Raw genomic sequence first — 20,647 nt, forward strand, 5'->3', positions numbered from 1 at the left:
TAGATCACCCTCACAACTACCCTTTACTTCATAACTCGTCTTGCCGCTTGAACTGACGATAAGCGTCGATGGCTGCAATCAGATGAAAGCCATATTGCGTAAATTATTGCTTCCATTACTCTTTAGGGAATTATGTACAACTACATTAGTATATAAAATTTGGCAGAATCCCAGATGCCCCTCTTATGCCCTGTCAAAACTGTCAAGTTCCAGGCGAATATAATCAGATTTTAACGGAACAAATACGTAGATATGAAATATCCGTTGCTAAGGGGTGGGAAAATGTCAGCGAATAATCGTTATAATAAGATAACCCCAAAACGACCAATGGTGTTTTTAAAAATGTTTACACTCTGTATAGCCCTTTTCACGTCACAAAATTAATGCTTACATATTTTAAACCCAAAGTATCGCCCCTTTTCTGAAATTTGGCTGACACATTATTTACAATACTAAACTGTACTTCATATACAGTAGGTGAAAAAAGAAGTTGTATCCTGTTAGGCTGGGCGGTCCAATCAATACATGACATACAGTCACAATCCTTTCCGAGAGTCATGTGACGTGTGTATCTCTGTACATAGATTATAACAACTGAGCCATTATTCTGCGTCTCGAGTGACATGACAGGTGTTGAACGTCAACTAATACTGTGTCTACCGGACCGTGACCGATGCGAGTTTTCCAAATAAATGTAACTAGTCGGTTAGAAAGTAGTACATTTCTGCCACAGCGCAAGCATGGCGGAGTTCGGTTAGCGAGCTCCGCAAGGGTACGTGTGTGTCTTACAGTTAAAAGCAGTAGCGTGTAAAGATCGGCGTGTGAAACAGTCTCGGACTTGAGCGTAATATTATCTACAATGGAAGAAGACGACCCTTATGAAAGCTTGCCAGCATCATCAACTATGGTCACCCACATGGTGGCAGGGGCGGCGGCCGGAGTCATGGAACACTGTGTCATGTACCCCGTTGACTGCGTGAAGGTAAATGCGTAAGGGTGTACCCGGAGGGAGACAGGGAGGGATTTGGGGTATCGCAGGGGCGAACTGTCGCGTGTCAGGCCCCAACACTAGAGTTGATGATGTAATACCAATTTGTAGCCAACGAGTTATGTAACTTAACAAGGTACACGTGAGGTAAATATTGTAACACTACAGTTGTGACGTAGAGTCATCAGTCTAGTTGGCGAGCCCATTTTCACGTTCTATCTAATATTGTGTTCAATGGCGGTAGTGACAACGCAGCTGTCAAGCTACATCATCTACATTGATGATGCGTAAAAAGCAGGCATCCATTCAAAATACACTCGAACATATATTTAGGTCCCTTTGGAAATCATTTGGGCCCATCAGTGTCATGTCAACGGACTTATTCTTTTTAAGTTACGTTCAACCCAAACATTTAAAAATTAAAATTAAAATGTACCGTGATTGTTCTCAGGACAAGTGATCTACTTTTTTTCCCCGGCTTGGTCCTGTTCACTGACGTCAATTAATTTCAGTGACACATGCATGACTAAACTGACACTTCATCTTGTAATTGTATTAATGTTAGAGCAGTTTTGAAACCAGACTCAATAAATGACTCTTAGTAGTTTGTACTCCCCCCATCCTGGGAGTACTGCACTTGACAGGTGCACTTTTTCAGGTTAGTTAGTGCTCCCTAAAGATCGATAAGGATACCTTACCCTAATCCCAAGCCCGAACCCTGCCCCTAAGGACTGTAATGAGTGCCTAACCCCAAACCCTAAGAATTGCAAAGGGTGCCTAACCCTAAGGATCGTAAAGGGTGGGATAATTGTTCCACAGCCCTGGCTGGTGCTGCACCCGGTAAACTGCATTCTAGCCCCTCCATGTCCTGGTGCATAGGGTGGCTGCCCAGGGAATGGAAGGTTGGTTCACACCAAAATATATAAAGATATTGTTCCCCTGCCTTGCACTCACCATATGTGGGTATCAGTAGAACGTATTAGAAGACCTGTCTGCTTGGGATCAGCATACTGTGTCTGAATGGGTATCCATGTTTGAACTTAAATCCACCAACATTCAAAGCAGACCCCACACTGACCATTATGGAGCAGTGGGGTTGCTTCATGGTAAAAGCATTTGCTTATCACACTGAAAACCGAAATATTGTTAAATGCGCAATAACACCATACTCACCAACATGCATGCATGGAAATTAAATTATTCCTAAACTTGATGTTACAATATTTTAGAATAGCATTTTTAAAAAATGTCAGATGATTGTGGCTGGATTATATCTGAAAGGTGTTGCCTGTCATTTATTGGACAACAGATACTGTTTTCTCATGAACTGCCCATATTGAGAGCATGAATAGTAGGAATCATATATATCACTCAGACCCAAATCAATCCTGTAGGAATTCTAGTATAGCAAATGATACCAGTAACCTTATTGTGTGCTTCTCCAAAGATGTCATTAGGTTTTGTTGATTATCTTGGAAACAGAGACTGTGGGAAAAGTTTTTCTCAGGTTGATCACCTGACTTAATTATTTATACAAGCAGCTGAAATGTAGCCCTGTGCAAAAAAAAGAGAAGATGGTTAATGACTACCAGGTGTCAGATTAAGGGTCAAGTATTAATAAATTTGAAATGATATAATGATGGAGTCTGCATTGTGCCAGATCTGTTAGCATAAAGTGTTGGTGATCTGTTGATTGTCTTAAATTGTTCCCTGCAGCCCTGTTTTTCTAAAGATTCCTGTACTACCTAAGGTCACATTGTCCCAAGGGAGTTGAGATTGATAATATGATGTTGCCTTTGAGATTGTTATTTCGTGATCGATGGAAAAATACCAACACCTTGCACATGTACTAGTTATCCCCATTTTCGGTATGTCTGTAATGAGTGTATTAAAGCCAGCACTTGTAATAAATTTGCCTGTGTCTAAATATAGTGTGAAAGTCAAGGTCAAACATTGACAACTCCACATGGCCACCTGAAATGATTTGCATTTCAAGTTGTAGTCCACATTTATTCTAAATATCTAAATGTGACATAAATCAGTAAATTTATTCAAGTAAAGAGTTTGATGAGTTCCTAGGCAATACATTTATACCTGTTCCACGTGTAGTAATTAAACTAGGTGTAAGTCAACTGGTTGTTGTTTTGTCAGAATGTACTTCTTGCCTGCGATATAAAAAATGAAAATATTAAGAGTCCAAAATGCTCCATTTTAAGACATGTCACAATGCAGATAAGAACTGAGTAAGCAAAAGACATTTAAGAGCTAAGTGTAACAAAACGAGGCTTCGCAGTCTTCGATTAATTATACGTGTAACTGCATCATGTGTTGTTATTTCATGACTTATCTATTACAATTTAGTAGGGTAGCCAAGTGGTTAAAGCATTCGCTTGTCACACCAAAGACTCGGGTTCAATTCCCCACATGGGTAGAAACAAACTACAATGTGTGAAGCCCATTTCTGGTGTCCCCCACAGTGATGTTGCTGGAATTAGAGGTGCATATGACTAATCTCACCCACTCTGTATTACAATTCATTTTTTTGATATCATCCAGTTGAATTACAAAGAAGTAAAGGCACCTGCATCATGTGGTCACGCCTTATCTGTAGTAACCTGGGGGTTGTACAGCCCACTTGTTGAATAAAATCACCGTGCCTTCATGTCTGACCTGTAACAATTCGAGGGTTCATTTATGACTTATGTAGTGTGTGTGAAGCGCAAGAAATCAAATTCAGTGACAAACAAGCTCTGACATGATATCCCTATGAGTAATGACATCAAAGCAGTTTGAGGGATGGTGGAGGAGCTTATTGATCCTGTCATGGTAAAGACTCAGGTTTGATTCTCCCGCTATGTACAATGTGTGAAACCCAAGTTGTTTCTGGTGTCCCCTACCTTGAACTGCTGGGATATTGCTAAAATTGGCATAAATATACAATCCCCATTGATGACTTGGTGAATGAGATTTCTTAAGTTTGTTTCTTTGTTGTTTGATGTCCCTCTTTGCAACTTTCCAGCGATATGACAGCAGTTTGTTAATGGTTAAGTCTGGACCAGATAATCCAGTGATTGACAATATGACCTTTGATCTAAGGACTTAGTATGGTGAGATGTCTTAACTAAGTACAGTACATGTCTTTGTACCACTGTGGTATGAATTATTGTGGATGATAAATAGTTGTTTGCAAGTCACACTCATCTTTTGAAAAAAAGGTTGACAGCTTTAAGATGAAGTGGAGTTGCCTTTTTTTCAATGGATAATTCTGAAATTGGTTTGAGGTGGGTATTGCCAAAGTTTTAGTATCCCTAAATATGTGTCAGAGTATTGCTGCATGAATTTCATTCTGTTGTGAGAGTGTAACAGATAGTTTAAAGTAATGAAATTATTGTTTCCTTTCTTTTGAAGCAATGCCCAAGTTCACTAAAAGTGTATGGATGTATTTTGTATTGTGAAGTTTAAATGCAATATACCAGTTACCCATGTTAACTGGTATTACCGTCCAATTCTAATATTGCCCTCCCCCTTTCCTGTCTTGTTATGTCACACCATGACCATGGGTTTACTGGTTTCAAACAGTTTCAGTCATGATCTTGCCGACCTGTCTGTACAGCATATGACTGGAAACATGTCACTCACCACACACACTTCCTGTTGAAGGGTTGTACCGTGTCAAGGTGTAGACTAGGAATTGTTCATCCCCTGTGAAAAGTGGGGTTAGAATTTACACTTCGCTCTGAGTTTCACTGTTGTGTTGATCTGCTGTCAGTCCTCATTTTTGACACACCTGAATCGAAGCATGTCATATCATTACTGAATCTGATTTCTGTGGAATTGATTGTTTTATTTAAGATGTCCTTGCCATTTGTTGGTTTCATGGGAGAAGGAACGTGCCTGCATTGGCAAGATATCTATCTTATCAATGTTTAGGATGTAATGCAAGTGAAATGTTCTTTCTTTGCTTAAGGAAGCAGTGTAACATGATTTTCATTTCAGTTTGGGGTGGAAATATAAATAAATTTTAAATTTTTGCAACAGTTTCTCACATTTTGTTTGAAATGAAATAGGTTTACACAATTCTTCATGTTCAGTCCTTTATAGGAGTGAGTGAGTTTAGTTTTACGCTGCACTCAGCAATATCACAGCTATGTGGCGGCGGTCTGTAAATAATCAAGTCTGGACCAGACAATCCAGTGATGAACTGGATGAGCATCGATCTACGTAATTGGGAACCGATGACATATGCCAACCAAGTCAGCAAACCAGACCACCCGATCTCATTAGTCGCCTCTTATGACAAGCATAGTCGCCTTTTATGGCTAGCATGGGTTGCTGAAGGCCTATTCTACCCCGGGACCTTCACGGGTACAGTCCTTTATTGTATAACTTATATATGGTATGTTTTATAATGTCCTGCAGGTTGCATTCATGAAGTAGTGATAAGTGAGTGTCCACACAGAGGGTGTCCACACAGAGGGTGAAATGTTGCAGGTTCGATCTCTTGCCATGGCAAACCAAACTATGTTAAAGTATGGTACTTATTATTTCCTGCCTTGCACTAGGCTTTAATGAGGAAAACAAGGACTGGCAAGCACAGAGTCAGTTTAATGTGTCTTAATGTGCTGAAAGTGAAATGCACCATGGTATATCAGTGAGCTAGCGCTATGAAACCATCTTAAGTCATGTGAGCAAAATATTCTTAAGTATGTTCTTAAACCCCATTTCACCTCGCTTCACTGAAGTTCACATCGTCCCTTCTCAATTTACCCTGTGTTTTAACTGCATGCCTTATTAATTTGCATATGAAACTAGGATCATAATATGTGGGTTTTTTGGTGAAAGAGTACTTTTCATCCAGATGAAAGTATTGCTAAAAGTAAGAAAAGCACAATAACTACACTTCAAAATAGACTGAAAGCCTTTGTAACTCTTCAGTTACGTGAAATGATTGTATGAGCACAGTGCTCACTGTAACATTACAGAAAATAGAAATAGTCCTACTGTTAGTTTTCACGTTTCTTGAACTCTAGTAAGTTGATAATTGCAGTAAAACCAAATTTTTGACAAATACATGAAATAGAACTCAAGTAAAAAAACTTGTTTAAAATTCAATCATTATTTTTTTGTCATTTTTTGCTGTATTACAAGGAGGGCCCACTCCCTGGTAGAACAGTGAGGTAATCAACAAACAAGTGTGGTGATATGTCAATTTCATACGTGCAGCTAGCACACCTGACTGTTCTAGCAGCATCTGGTGCCCCCTCACAATGAAAAAATCCCAAAATAATGACCGTTTCTTTAACCAAAACAATATATTCAGGTGTCCATAATTATGAGGCAATCCATTAGAGTTGGTCTGTTGATTACATGTGACTGCAAAATTTGGTTTTGTTGCAATTATTATATTTTGTGTTTGTGAGCAAGTCATCGGTCACGATGAATGAAACCGACTAGCTAATATCAAACTACACTGGGGAGACTGTATCAGGTTTTACTAGAGTTGTACATGTCAATAAATATGGTACATGTTTCCCTTCTCAGGAATCACTTGGGGTTAAGCGCAGTCTGGGATTGACAAATACCTTTTTTGTGTGTTAATGAGCACTTCATCTGCCTCAAATGGAATTAAATAGACTGTAATTCAATACTAGTTAATCAACATGAAAAAAGGTAAAATTTTGCAAGGTTTGTTGAGGAGTGTTAAGTTTTTATACATTTGTTGTATCAGCCAGCATCATCGCCCAACTTTTAAAGGTTGTACACATTCATAACAGTATCTGGAGTGTAATGACTCCAGCTAACCAGCCTCAGATGCAGATGGATTATGATGTCATTTGATTGTGATGTCATGGTAACAGCCCAATTGAATGTGATTCCCATAATCTGTTGTTGAAGCCAGTGTTGGATTATAGGATGTAGGGAATATAGAATGTGGGGAAACTCTGCAATTATTATGATAAGGATTCAGGGAAAGAATCCTGTTGCAGGTCATGTGATATCTTGAGAATATAAGGTGCTGATATAATGAAAAATAACAAAACACCCTTCTGATCATTAAGTTACCTTTTTAATGTAACTTGAAGTATTTAGATGCAGGGATCCCCCTTTTTGAAATTATTTTGATTTTTTCATTTGGTTAAGAAAAGCAGCTCTGTAATCTGATGCATCATTTGAATCAGCTTTTTTATCATGTATGAAATTGACATGTCACCACACTTGTTTGTTGATTACCTGTTGAATAAATGGTATGTCCCTCACTACTGATAACAGTTTCCTTTTGGTTTAGGACCAGTGGGGTAGCCTAATGTTTAAACTTAAAGCAGTCGCTCTTCACGCTGAAGATATGGGTTTAATTCCCCACATGAGTACAATGTGTGAAGCTATTTCCAGTGTCCTCTGCTGTGTTATTATCTCCTGCTACTTGTTCAGTGCAAAGCAGGTGTATGTATGAATTGGAATATTTTAAGAACTGTTGTCCAGATTCTTTCATATCTGGTACCAAGGTTCATCACAGTATGAGAAAAGTCGCAGTCAGGTTTGGTGACCTTGACTTAAATATCTGTAGAACCGTTCAGAGGATTTTCTTCATATCTGACACCAAGCTTCACCTAGGGTAGGCGTAGGGCCCAGTTGACTTGGTTGACCTTCACATAGATTTCAATCTCATGTAACTCTCATACATGGTGACTGATCATACTTTTGTTGACTGATCTTACTTTTCTTGACTGATCATACTTTTGTTGACTGATCTTACCTTTGCTGACATTTAACTTCATTTTATACTACAACCCTATGCTTTCATTACTTCTTAATTTTTATTTGATAATTTGCAGTGAGGAATTATGTCACCTTTGTGACACTGCTTGTTTGAATATTGCTAAGTGTTGCGTAAAACTGAACTCACTTATTTTGTTTTAGACTCGGATGCAGAGTATTGTGCCCGATCCCAACGCCAACTATCGCAGCCTGGCTGATGGTTTCGTGAAGATCCTACGATATGAAGGCATCAAGAACACTGTGCGTGGAATAAGTGCCATGGTGGTGGGGGCTGGACCTGCACATGCAATGTACTTCGCTAGCTACGAGAAGATCAAGTCAACGCTCAGTAAAGGGAAGCAGGGCAATCACTTGGCAAATGGTAGGTTAACTTCAGCATTGTTTGGAAAGACAGGATGGTGCAGCAGACCAAGAGGGTTATTTTCAAATATAATTTTGAGGTTGGGCTGAAAGAGAAAGAGGTTGGATGGAGTAATGACCTATAATGGGTTAACTTGACAAAAACACATGACTTGGTCAAATGGCACATATAAGGTTAACCTCAACAAGACATAGAATGTTGGTTTCTGTCGTATACATATACTGAACTGCAATAGAAATACAAATTTCTAAAAAATAGAATCTCATAAAAATAAGCGTTCATGTTTATGTCTTCTCGTTAAAAACATTGACAAGAAGCCAGAGTTGCATTTGTTTTGCACTTCAGTATGGATAGCTGCCTCCATTGTGAGAAAGGTGGTTGGACGGTTAATTTTATTGTGGTATGATTGATGACTGATACTGAATATGCTGTGGCAGCATTTTGTCATCCTATATTTTCTATGTATACAAGGGGCTTTGAAAGCAAAAAATATTGATCAAATTTACAATAGAATTGAACCTGCTTGAAATTTGCTGCAGTCAGTTTTCAATATTAGGCCTTATTCAGCCACATTGTTATCTGTTGGTTTGGTCGGCAATGGGCAAAACAAAAACGAATTCATATGCTGGTTTATTATGAAGATTACAAACTTTAATAATGTATGAATCAGATAACACGACCATTACATATACAACAGGTTATTCCCAGCTGTGGTGCTTATGGTAAAGTAATAACATAGTTGATAGCTCTATGGTGCTGTAGAAAAATGTGTGATAGTGTTGTGTCCTGTAGCTCACCTGCGTGGGACAAGTATTGATGGAATGCAATTATCATGTGGTATTGGCTGGTGTTATCAGGATGCGTGGCACCAGGTGGTGCAGAGGTTGAACAACACAAGGATCAATAATTCTTCTGTTCTCGCAGATGGCTACGTTTAAGTGATTGATGTAAACAATATTCTTTACAAAGGGTTACTAGTAATTTAAAACTATTTCATCATGCTTCCTATACTAAGTTGGGGGGTGACCTGAGGCATGTTCATGACTGCTGTCTGTAATGCAGTGTTCAGTTGAGAAATTTGAAAAGTGGGGCCAAATGACAACTCCCAGCCATGAGTCAGTGGTATGGACATGTGGTTAAAATGTTTGCCTATCACATCAAAGGCCTGGTTGGATTTCCCAAATAAATACAATGTGTGAAGCCTATTTCTGGTGTCCCTCCTTATGGTATTGTTTGAATATTGCTAGAAGTGGCATGAAACCATACTAGCTCCCCATGGGTTATTTGTTGTATGGATTCAACAAACAGAAAATATTGTTTTGTCGTCTTATTGAGAACTAGTCCTACCATCACACATTTGCACAAAATTAACCCAAACATTACTCAATGATGAAATATAAACTTGTATTCTACTCACTGTAATTTGAATATATCCACTGATTGGTTCAAAGGAAAACTGATAGGTTGCTAAATCCATGAGAAAGGCCAACTAACATCAGTCATGTCTATTTTGACATTCAGAAAAAAACATAAAGTTGAGTGTTGATTATGTCCATCATGAAGACATGATTGGCCATGCTTCATAGAGTTGACAATTTGTTTACTTAATAAGCTTACTGTCTAAAGATAGTTGTCTATTCAAGTCTTTGAGTGAAACATTCACTGTAGTGTTTTAATATAACTAACTGGCGTATCAAATTAGAAAGTTGCAATTCAGAATTTCATGAAAACTAGGATTGTAACAGTCATGTTCAACTAGCATATTGTACAGTGTTATGCTTCAAGATTTGAGTTCGCTAAGACAATGCATAATATACATCAGTTTTCTGTTCAATAATTTGCGAAGTTTCAATTAATTAATTAATTAAACTCTGCTATTATGAACTTCGAAACCATGTAAACAAATAAACTTGACTTAAGTAGAGGACCCACAGTCTCAAAACAATGGTAGCTTAGCTGTAATCCATTGATTGTACATGACAGTTTATGATCCCTAATCCCACAGATTTCAATCAAATTGCTAAGCTGATTATAGCAGATATGTTCACATTATGGTGTTATTAATATCTTATATTTGTTGATGACTTCTGGTTCAGTCTGACAGGTTATTAAACCATCAGCCTTTGCTATAACAATGGCAGTATTGATGTGTTTTTATGGAAATGGTTGTTTTTCTTAAGATGACCATGATGAGGATTGACGAGAAGGCAGACGTTTGATCTTAACAGATTGAACAGATCAGCCATATTAGTATTTCGTATGAAATTCTTTGCAAGCCTGTATCGTAATTCTTAGAGATACATATGCTCAAGATATTAAAAATCACCAGTAGAAATTATTTGATAAATATCAAGATATATTACAAGATCATTTTGTGATACATGTCATGGAAAAGATTAACCTTGTTTTACCAGTATATCCATACATTTCATGAGATAATGATGAACCTTAGTAAAATAGGCCATTGACATACTTCTCTCCAGGTGTAGATTTCATATGAGTGTACGGTATAATAATCTACATGCATAAGAAGATAATCAGAGAGAAAAAAATGTTTTGTATTTTGATTTTTTGATGGTTTGTTGCAGGAGCTGCAGGCTGTGTTGCTACAGTGTTGCATGATGCTGTCATGAATCCTGCTGAAGGTTAGTGTTGTACATATGATGCTGTCATGAATCTTTCTGAAGGTCCAGAGTTGTATATATGTGATTTTGCTAACATTTTGTAGCTATGATCTTGCCGGCATTTATTGCTGCATATATATTTGATGTTGTGTCATAGATCCCAACGAAGTTTATTGTTATACAAATACTGCTAATAGTGCTGTAGGTAAGTGTTCCATACAGAATGTTAGGTCCTGAATCCTTCTGAAGTTCAGTGTTAAATAAATACTGCTGAATAGTGCTGAAAGTTAGCACTGTATTCAGAATGTTAGGTCCTGCTTCCAGTGGTAAGTGATTGCCCTTAATACTTTACAGGCGTAACACCACCGCAATCATGATAAATGATTGCATCTTTCAAGCTGTTAACCAATCGTTTGTCTCCAATCTATACACTGTTCTGTCATCTCTCAACAGTGAGTTAGTTTTACGCCGCATTCAGCAATATTCCAGCTATATGGCGGCGATCTGTAAATGATCGAGTGGACCAGACAATAGGCGGACCAGACAATCCAGTGATCAACAACATGAGCATGAACCGATGACATGTGTCAATCAAGTCAGCGAGCCTGACCACTCGATTCCATTAGTCGCCTCTTTCTACAAGCATAGTCGCCTTTTATGGCATTCTCTCAGCAGCTGTGTATCTTGATGTTACAGCAAATGCAATGTTGACATCACATATGACACCTTACACACGTTATCAAATGTACTGTTTTTTGTGCATGAGACACCTAACAATTGTGTTTGAAAGGCAGAGGTATTTCCAGGTGATTGATACTTGTATTTCAACAGACCTGGGTCAATTCCGGTGTGGAGGCTTATCACACTGAAACCCCAAGTTTGATTCCAACATGGGTACGATGCATCAGGTCCATTTCTTTTATCAACTGCCATCACATTGGTGGAATATGGCGTAAAACTAGCTCATGCACAACAATGTATGATTTCTAGTGTCACATCATTCTCACGACATAATGAATATTAAGTTTGTTGTTGTCCAGAATAATTCTAACAATATTTTCTGTTACTTTTTCAGTGGTCAAGCAGAGAATGCAAGTGTATGGAAGTCCATACAGGACATGTGTTGAATGTGCAAAGACAGTAGTTCAAGAGGAGGGTGTTCGAGCCTTCTATCGGAGCTTCACAACACAATTGACTATGAATATTCCTTTCCAATGCTTGCACTTCATGACTTACGAATTTATGCAAGACTGCCTAAACAATCAGAGACAGTACGACCCTTGGAGTCACGTGATATCAGGTGCTTTAGCAGGTGCTGTTGCTGCTGCTGCAACCATGCCATTAGACGTTTGCAAAACCCTGCTCAACACGCAGGAGCAGTGCGCTCGGACTAAGATCTCATATGTGAATGGGATGGCAGCTGCCTTTAGGACAGTTTACGAGTTTCAAGGAATTACCGGTTACTTTCGAGGCATTCAGCCAAGAGTGATCTACCAGATGCCCTCGACAGCAATATCGTGGTCTGTGTACGAGTTCTTCAAGTTCACGATTTCGAGAAAGCAGAGAGATGACAGTCGCTACCTCTCGTCGCCTGTCAAATCGATGCCCGTGCATGCTGCTACTGCTGCGTCCTCCAGATGACATGTGATCTTCGAAAGGTATTGTCATTGGTCAGTTTAGACTGATCATTGGCTGCTAGCAGGATCTTGCATTGGCAATGGTCAGAAAGGTTCTCATTGCTTTCATATATACTTAAGTATATGAGGGGAAAATTATTATTAAGGTATTCTTGATAATGAACGTCTGACACCCAGAGAACACTAACTTGTCTTATGTTAAACTGAAAATGATGAAATGGGCAAGCCAGGGAAAATAACTGTAGTTGAATAATCACTCTCCACTAAATAATGGAATGAAATATGTAGTTTGAGAGATATTTTAGGAACAAATCATTAACGTACAGTTTGTGAAATAGCGTTCTGTGATTGTAATTGAATTTGCTTCTCAATACGTTTCAGTTTATGCATGCATGATGAATTTTTTAATTGTACTTTTGGTCCAGAATTTTTGTTATTTGTTATTAGTTTGAAAAAAGGGTAAATATCTCAGTAGTATCTGTTGCCAGACTTAGTTAGATTTTTGAAGGTCCATGAATCCAAAGGTTTCTGCAAATATATCAGTTTCTTCATATGGGTTAGTTTTACAAATAGTCAGCTTATTGTTTGTCAACCATGGTCCTTAGAGTGTTGTGTAACAGATCGGTGGGCTGGGACTTTCGTGAAGCTATTCCACATATTGAATGTACATGCGAAACTGTAGCTCTCAGGATGTGCCATTATATTTTGCTTATAGTAATGCTAAATACAGTTAACAGTTAACAGTTAAGAGTGCAGTCTTATGGGAACATAAATTTGGTTAATCAATCGCTGATAAAATTTGAAAAACAACTTCCACGTAAAACAGATGTCAATAAGGTTATGCAATAGATTTCACCTTGAGGCCTAATTCCAAGGGAGATAATTCAACTACTGTTCAAAACTGGTTAATGCTGATACAGGGAGGTATAATCATCACTTTAGGCATTCTTCATGGACCTGCTATTTATTACTTTGAAAGGTTGATTCAAGGGAGAGTTGCTGCATAGTATGTTACAGGAAGGGGGCATGAAAAAGTGTAATTCATATTTTAAAGGCGGCTTGACAAAATGTTATGTCAGTAAGTTAATTTGTAACTTTAGTAGTACAGTACGACCTGGATATGCGGACACATTCATTTTTGTGTAAATGGTACATGTAACTGAATATCTGGATATTTGGGGTCCAGGTATCTGGGGTCTCACTGTATTTAAAACTTGGAGGGGAGCATCATGAAGAGTAGGACCAATGTTTGGGGACAAGTTTTAATTCCGTGTTATCTCACCCTTGATTCCCACCAGCCCCAAGCTCCAATAAATTAGCAATCTCTTAGTTTTTTTTATTGGTTGAGTTAATAACCATCACATTTATTTGAAGCCATGTAATGTATTGCTATCTATGCATAACGTGAGTTATCTCCCTTCAGTCATCAATGGTGGTGGTTCTCTCAATATACTCAAGAAACTTGTCATGTGTCAGTATACTTACAACTCAAAATAACTGAAAAAAAATATCTTTATTGTAATGAAGCAGTAAATATGCCTTGCAGTACTTATGCAGCTCTTCTAGAGTACAGAGTGTTGGAGATTGTTCTGAATTAAGAGATAGACAAGAAGTAATCATCTTTGCTGTTGATGTTTCTTCTCAACAAGGAAACTATTTGCTAATGCTTGTCATTGCTTGAAACTGGTTCATGATTGATTGAAGTTTCTGTAGTTCGTAGACACTAGTAGAGCTGTATGAGATATTGCTTCAGGCATGTTAAATGCAGATTATAAAATTTCTTTTGTACTTTTGGACACATGACTTATAATATCACCTGCTTTCCTTTTCACTCTTTTAATCATGCATAACAATACTGAGGTGTGTATTTCACATTATTGCCCCCCTTTTCAGAGGGATATTTCATATTTTGCTGTCAAGATTCAGGATCATTTCTTTTCTCAAGCAACCTCACATCATCAATTTTGAGATGACACAACTTTGTGGATGATCATCAGTTTTGTTTATAACCACAGGAATAAGTTTTGGGCAAATATAAACTTTCTCAAGGAGCATGGTATTTCATTTAAAATTATTTATCAATCAAAACTGTTTCTCAGGAGATATTTCTTGTGTGAGATCAAACGATATCTCAAAATATCCGTTGACAGTTTGGCGGTCTGGTAGCCTAGTGGTTGAAGTGCTGACTTGCTACGCCGAAGACCTTAGTTCGATTCCCCACATTGGTACAATGTGTGAAGCCCATTTCTGGTGTCCCCTGCCGTGATGTTGCTGGTATATTGGTAAAAGCGGTGTAAAAACTCCCTCACTCCCTCACTTGCTCATGTTGACAGAAGGATTTGTACAACGCCTTGACATCATCCTTTACATGCCGCACTATGCTGTGATATCAAAATCCTGATGACGTCACAATGCTAAGACGTTTCTTCACTACAAGTCTAATGGCAGATCCATGAAAACTAATGAGTGATTTTTGTGGTAAATAGAATCTCATCCTCGTGTCTTCTGTTACGAAACATGTCAACACTTGTTGCTAAAAGTAAAAACTTATGTGGAAAGGCTTTGATATCTGTAACTTTATTAACTCATGGTGACATATGTGATATCAAAAGACACTCCGTTTTGATTCTCCATATGTAAAATAGGGTATAGATATTGGTAGCAATTTTTTTCTCTTGGATGTTTGCAATTAATAATATCTTTTTCATAAAGCACAAGCCCTTAAGTTACTTAGGCATATGGATAGCAGCATGGCCGTCTGATATTTTAGTTGTACATTTAGGGAAACATTATCATTGCTGTAGATTAATGCTCTCTTACTTATATTTGAAGTGATCTTTCCACGGAAAGTGAGGTAGCCTCGTGGTTAAAACATTTGCTTATCATGCCAAGGACAGTGATTTGAGTCTACTCATGCCCATGTCTGATGGCCCCAAGTCATGCTTTACTGAAAGTGACATCTCAGCTCATTCACTATTTTCAGTCAAATGAAGTCCAAAGACAAGAAGGGAAGGCTGAAAGTATGTGAAATTTTGAACTTCAGCTTCATATCAGTCCATGTTGTTTGAAATTGTGTCACAAAATGTAGCATTGATCCAGACTTCTATGAATGATTTAGCAGCCATTTTGCTGTTAATGTTAAGCAGCGTCATCCCAAGGCAGTTCTTACTGTGAAATACACACATCAGCTCGTCATATTGTCTTGGTTTGCATTTGAAGATTAGTTTCTTAGTAATGTGGGCTTGCACTTAACTTGTATGGCTTTTTGGACAATACAGACAAACCTTAGCAACTTTCAAACAATGGTTTCATTTCCCAGTCATGTCAAACCCTTAGCGATTGAGGTGTGTCTGTATTTTCTACATATTTTGTGGATTTTATGTCCACTTTATTGTTGTTTACAGGGTGTGATTTATTTATTTATAGGAATTGTTTTAAATGTAACAGGTGTAACTATTAGTTTCTGTTATCCAGCATACATTTCATCACAACAGCTTAGATAATTAACAACAGGACTACAGGATTAGAGGTACATGTAAGAAGTTAGAAAGACCCATAGAAAGCTTACTACATACATGAAAGCTGACTAGATATATGTTAGACAAATTTTGTCTTAGCCTACTCTTTATACTTTCATAAAGTAGATAGTGACCACCATCCATTTAAATGACCTTTAGAAATTTGTTGTTTGAATTCATGGTTGAGACAAATTAGTTAACAATTAGACATGACTCTGAAATACTGTATTACTAGTTTCAAGTCTGTCAGATTAATTACAGTTTTTGGAATTCGGTGTAGAATATATTTTGAATTGAAAATTATTTGTTATCAGATATGCGTCATAAATGAAAGCCAACTTTACTAGTATGAGTGACATTTATACTGACATAAGAGTTAGCTGCCTGTTTCTTTTAAAGCATTCCTTTATTAGAGATTTGAATTGTTTCAGTTTTTTGGTTTTTTTATCAGAGTTGTTTGGAATATGGAAAACATTTTTGTTTAACTGAAAGCATTGATAACTGAAAACAGAAATATTTTTAAATTCCCTTTTTTTGTGTTTTGTATTTATTCATGGTCTGACATTATATATATTTGGATATCTACTGAAGTGAATTAAAGATATACTGTACAGTGTTTTGCCAAGAAATTGATAGTTTTAGAACAGTGCTCTTTTTATCCTCTGTTGTGTTTGTGACAATTTTTACTTTTTTATCGAATCTACTTTTCAAAAGACTCACATTATGACAAAGTCTGTAACCATTTAATACTGCTTCCTTAACATGTGAAAGTTCCCTTACATTATCTAGAACTACCTTTGAGCATCTTGAGGGACATCGTTTTCAATTGCAGTAATGCTATAAATACATATTCTTGGCAGAACACTAAAACAAACTGCTTTTATGCAAACAATAATGTTTTCCAAACCCCTGTCCAATGCTTTTGTTAACAGGTGCATAGCCTATATCATCTTGTCTAATTACGGTGTATTTTAAGTCATTCCAGAGCTGAACAACTGGTAATGGAGACTGTCCCATACACACAGCTTCACCTTAATTTGCCACCATGTGACCAGCAATTGTCCAATCATAGCCTCTGATTCTAAACCATGTAACCTGCATCTGGCCAATACTAGCCATGGACTGAGTATCGTCATCCTCGTCGTCCATCCTAACCTATGGTCCACAATTCCTCAAGGAGTGCTTGTCCATTATGGCTGAATTTATCTTAAATATTCCACAGTTTATACAACTGGTTATATTCCACTCAACCGTTGACAATGTTACTGTCAGAAAGTAAAGCCAAGGATTCATCAGGTCATGTGACTGTTGCCTGGGAAACATGTCATGTGAGCCTGTTAGTAAGGTAACTTGAAGTTATTTGGCTATACAACGGTGCTGCCTGGGTGTCAGAAGAGAGACTTTTACACACGAGCAGTGCAATAATATTTTAGTGCTCTATTCTTCAACTAGATCTGGTATTTCCCTTTTGTTGGAAGAACTTTCACATGATGGGTAATTTTAATGACATATCCAACCTGGGGCATTTTGCTGAAAGAAGAACTTTTACAATGTGCCAGGTGTGTTTTAATTGCAGAATCCAGTGAGATGATTGTACTGGATTTATATACCTAACTATTCCTGAAGTGATGAATAAATTGTGTGAGTGCGGTGAATGTGATTGTGGTGAGAAGAACTTGCCCAGTTCAACCCTGTGAAAGAAGTCCAAAATGGCTGCCATTTGTAGAAAGCAGACTTTCTCAGTGTCGGCCAAGGAAGGGGGATATTATGCATCTGACCTTGGCCTACTAGACGGGAACGTTACCAATGTGATGAGAAAAATGACTGCATATGTGGAAAGATGAACTTTCTCAGTGTTGTCAGTATTTATTTTACATGAATCATGTTGACTGCACGTGTGGAAAGATGAACTTTCTCAGTGTTGGTTGATCTGAAGAAACTCCAAAGAACATTGTTTATCTTTTTCAGTCAAATTGTCATTGTTAAAATTTGAAGAAAGTGAAAATAATATCAATGCTTGTTGCAGAATCAGATCTATTCGATTGTTACCAATTCTGAGGTGCGAGATGACTCACAGTATGAATTGCTTCCTCTTAGCCAGACATAGGCTTTTTAGGTGATTTGTTAGAGAAAGTAGAAGGGATAAGTCAGTTTTGTTTATTGTGAAAACAGTATACTCAACAAGTGTTCGGTTTAGTGGTAACTCAACATATATGATATATGTATGTTGCATGATCACTTCCATGATACTAGCTATATATCTAGACTAATATTTTTGTCTTCTATCCATACTAACCATTAGCCAAGCTGCATGACATGGATTAGTATAAGGTTAAAGTAGTTTGGGACACTTATAAATGTTTTTATGTTTCAGTTTATTTCTAATTGGACATAACAAGGTACTTCAGAAGACCTTTTTCAATGAGATCAGATTTCAAATTTGAATCTGTATATGGTCATTGTTTTGAATCATGTATGCATATTTTTAGAAAGGCTGATGCGCTCTTTTTTTTCTCGAAATATCCACAACAAATTTCTTCGTATAAAAGTACACAACTTTAGGGTAACAATGTATGGTATGAATTTAAAACTTCTTTAAAAATTACCACTTAGTGTTTCTGGGCTACATCTTGCCCCTTCACCACTTTCCAACTTCTAATGATAATATACATCTACATTAGGATTTATATGATTAAATTAACAACATCAATGTGATTAAGAACTCCTTCAAATACTTTGTTGTTTAGTACATACAAAAACGTTTATGCTAACAGCGATGGAACCAGACATCTTGTGATTCCATGAATTATTTCTAGACAGCATAGCACACAAGAAGGTTTTGTTATTTTTGTTCACAATTTTTGTAAAACAATTGTAATATTAGCATCTGAATGATTCATTTAGTTCTTGAGCCTGTCACGATGTTCACTGGTGACCTGCATGGAGAGGACAGGTTCCGTCTTCAAACACTCACTACTGAGCATTATGATATCATTCAGTCTCTCTGCAATAATTCAACTGACAGTGTTATTTAAATGGAATGCAGTAGTTTCTTTAATAAGCCTGTATGCCACGTATACATAGAATCATAATATTATATTTTTGGATGGTAAATAGAATCTTGGCCTCTTGATGTCCAAGCTCATATATGGTAAGAATTAATGACAAAATTTAAAGTACGGTCTCGAATCCTCAGATATATGGAATTTTCATATATTTATTCTTGGATAGAATTGCCTTGATATCATTGAACAAGGAAGGCAGTTTAGATTTACCATGTATGCCAAAAGTAACGTCTGCTTGAAGAGAGTTGAGTCTTTTGAATATTTGAATAAATCTTATTTGGATGCAGTATTGCAAGACTGTTTACCAGTAAGTCTAGATGCATAAGTCAAGGGGTTGTGACATCGCTGAAAGTGTCTGCACACAATGTTGACTCAAAGGTTTTTACACCCGGTCATAGGTGGGCTCGATCCCTGCCCTTCATGCTTGCTGGATTACTTGTCTGGCACCTTAGACAGCTCATCCACAACGCCCTACTCCTTCAATACATATGCAGAAGGTACCTTCTATATCAGTGATTATTGTGGTTCAGTGTGCATCACAAAGCCCACACCAAGCTATGTGAAAAGGGGCTGCTGAATTCTTACCTAGAAATGAAGAACCTTCATCCAGCTTGCAAGTTCTGGAAAATTTCAAATTCCTGACCAGTAGAGATGAGGGATCAGAAAAACAAAAATCCATTGTGGTTGTGCTAGTATTTCTTAGAAAATCTGTGCTGAAACATTATTGGTGATGTTATTGTAGTGACAAGATTAATATTGTACTGTGTCTCTGAGATCAATGATTATTTCAGTCTTTCAGCTTTACATGTGTACTGGTTTATCTCGCACCTCAGATCCTTGTTGTATGCTGAATCATCACATAAGCCAATACCATTCTCTCTGTGTTCTGTTGTTTGTTTCCTGTGGGATCAAGAACTTAGTTTGGGTTTGTGTTACTATAGGACTACTGTTGTGCAACTGCAGGCAAGAAATGCTAACTAATTTTTTTTCAGATTAGAACATGGCAGATGATGCACCAATACAACTGGTAGGGCAGGACGTGACCTTTTTCCCTCATGATGATTTGGTATGGTCATTGTCCCCACCCCACCAACCCCCAATGTCACCTGTATAGAGGGACCCATTTGGTGGATGCACGAGCAATGAGTAGGGAAAGAATATATATACAAATTCTCCTCTTCACTTCTACTGTACAGACTGCGAGTGAATTTAGTATTGCGATGCTTAAACAGTATTCAAGGAATATCATGATGGGATTCACAAGATATGGACTTCACACATTGTACCCATGTGGTAAATCGAACCTGGGTCTTTAGTGTACAAGTGAACACTTTAACCACTTAGCTACCCCATCACCATGGACATCATAGTAAAATGCCAGAGGACACATGGTAATTCAGCTTGCTCAGGCATGTTTTAGAGGCTGTCATCAGCTGATGGAAGAGCCTTTCTGACTAGAAGGACAAGGATTTCCTCTACCAGCTGATAACTTCACATTCTATCCACCCACTGCCTCTTATCACAATTATAACAGCTAAGGTTCAAATCAGAAACAGTTGCCAGTTCATAGGGAAACATGGCTATAATGGATCACATTCATGGAACCATGTGAGAAACCAATGCATTATATTGAAAAGTCAGCGTTCTCCAAGGTTTGGCAATGGTTGCTGTGGTGTC

General features: G+C 37.6%; 1 protein-coding gene across 1 annotated transcript; it reads left to right on the top strand.

The window, feature by feature from the left end:
* The first annotated feature begins 578 nt into the window (after positions 1-578).
* Positions 579-19,846, top strand: LOC137265280 (mitoferrin-2-like). The gene is made up of 5 exons (XM_067800639.1): positions 579-982; positions 7,907-8,126; positions 10,715-10,771; positions 11,826-12,408; positions 16,882-19,846. Exons 1-4 carry the CDS (start codon positions 860-862, stop codon positions 12,389-12,391), a joined length of 966 nt encoding a protein of 321 aa, XP_067656740.1. The 5' UTR covers positions 579-859; the 3' UTR covers positions 12,392-12,408; positions 16,882-19,846.
* The last annotated feature ends 801 nt before the right edge of the window (positions 19,847-20,647 follow it).

The sequence above is a fragment of the Haliotis asinina genome, chromosome 15 (genome assembly GCF_037392515.1).
Source record: "Haliotis asinina isolate JCU_RB_2024 chromosome 15, JCU_Hal_asi_v2, whole genome shotgun sequence".
Classification (NCBI taxonomy): Eukaryota; Metazoa; Mollusca; class Gastropoda; order Lepetellida; family Haliotidae; genus Haliotis; species Haliotis asinina.